General features: G+C 44.4%; 1 protein-coding gene across 1 annotated transcript; it reads left to right on the top strand.

The window, feature by feature from the left end:
* Window positions 1-9: 9 nt before the first annotated feature.
* Window positions 10-240, top strand: PPTG_24360 (hypothetical protein; the record flags this gene model as incomplete). The annotated part of the gene is made up of 1 exon (XM_008916608.1): window positions 10-240. A coding segment is annotated over one exon (231 nt), but the record flags the coding sequence as incomplete, so codon positions are not given.
* Window positions 241-1,220: the final 980 nt, after the last annotated feature.

Genomic DNA, 1,220 nt, shown 5'->3' with positions numbered 1-1,220 from the left:
GCGGGAGCCTCGTTCGTTGAGCGACTTCAAAAGCGTCGCCGCCTGAAGCAGCACCAACCAGATTATGAGCTGCTGAGTCGGATTCCGCCGACCTCGAGCGTTTGCAGCGTTTTCAGCGTCGCTCGAGCAACGTTCGGGCTGCAACGGCACTCTCTGCAGCCGTATACGCTGGAAATGCTTCTGTTCCTGCGTCAAAACGAGAGATTTTGGGATGCCCGTACGGTCGAAACGTCTGAATAGGTGAGCGCGATAATTGGTCAATGAAGCTCTATTATATCGACTATCTATTTCTTTGTTTCTCTTAATGCAATAATTTATCGTTGATATCAACTAGCTCGTGACAATTATCTAACTTCTCTTGGTAGCTACAATAGATTAAGATACAATTTTCGGCAGCCCTGTGCAGCATGTCAGCCTACCATAGCCCTACCGCAGCGCCTTAAATATAAATGCGACGCAACTCTCGACGCAGCTCTGATAGTCGAAGCAGTACCTCAAGTCCATGCAGTACCTTAAGTCGACGCAGGCGCCACAACAGACTAAGAAGACATAGGTCGAGTGAACGCAGCCGTCTCTGTGAAGGGCCCAGATGTGTTTGTTTAGTTTCTTACGGAATTGCGATTTTGGGTCAATACAGTACATATGTACTGTATTGAGGAAGTTCTTCTGCTTTCACATCCTGCGCAATGCTATGTACCATACATGTTGTCAAGTACTCTGTGGACTAGCAGAAGTTGCGTATATACTACATTGTTTATTGGCTCTTTTACTATGATTGAACAAAGGTCGAACGAAGTTTCACAACTATACCTGTTGACGTGGACAATCTGATTGAATACTTTCAGCTAGCAACCATTTCTATCCAACTCATCCTCATTCGCTATCCTTACCCGCCTCTAGAGGGGAGAAAACTAAGGAGGGCCCTCACATAAAAAAAACAAAAATTCAGAATAAAAGATATACTTTACGTCGGCAACGGCAAAAAATAGATTTGCCTCTGTCGACGAAAACAGCTATTATTATCATTATTCGTCGCAACGGAAAATCCATTTTTGGCGTTGCCGACAGAAATCAAGAAAAAGCAATAAAGCTATTCATAAACAAATAGCAGTATAACCATTCATGCTGAAACTACCTGGCGATCGGAAGCCACAGACTTCTCTTTCTACGACGTGAGGGGTCCCTATTTCTCAACCTTAAGCTCAAGGAGGCGTTATTAC

Source organism: Phytophthora parasitica (assembly GCF_000247585.1).
Source record: "Phytophthora parasitica INRA-310 unplaced genomic scaffold supercont2.86, whole genome shotgun sequence".
Classification (NCBI taxonomy): Eukaryota; Oomycota; class Peronosporomycetes; order Peronosporales; family Peronosporaceae; genus Phytophthora; species Phytophthora nicotianae.
Note: the sequence above shows the minus strand (reverse complement) of the source record. Positions and strands in the feature narration are given on the sequence as shown.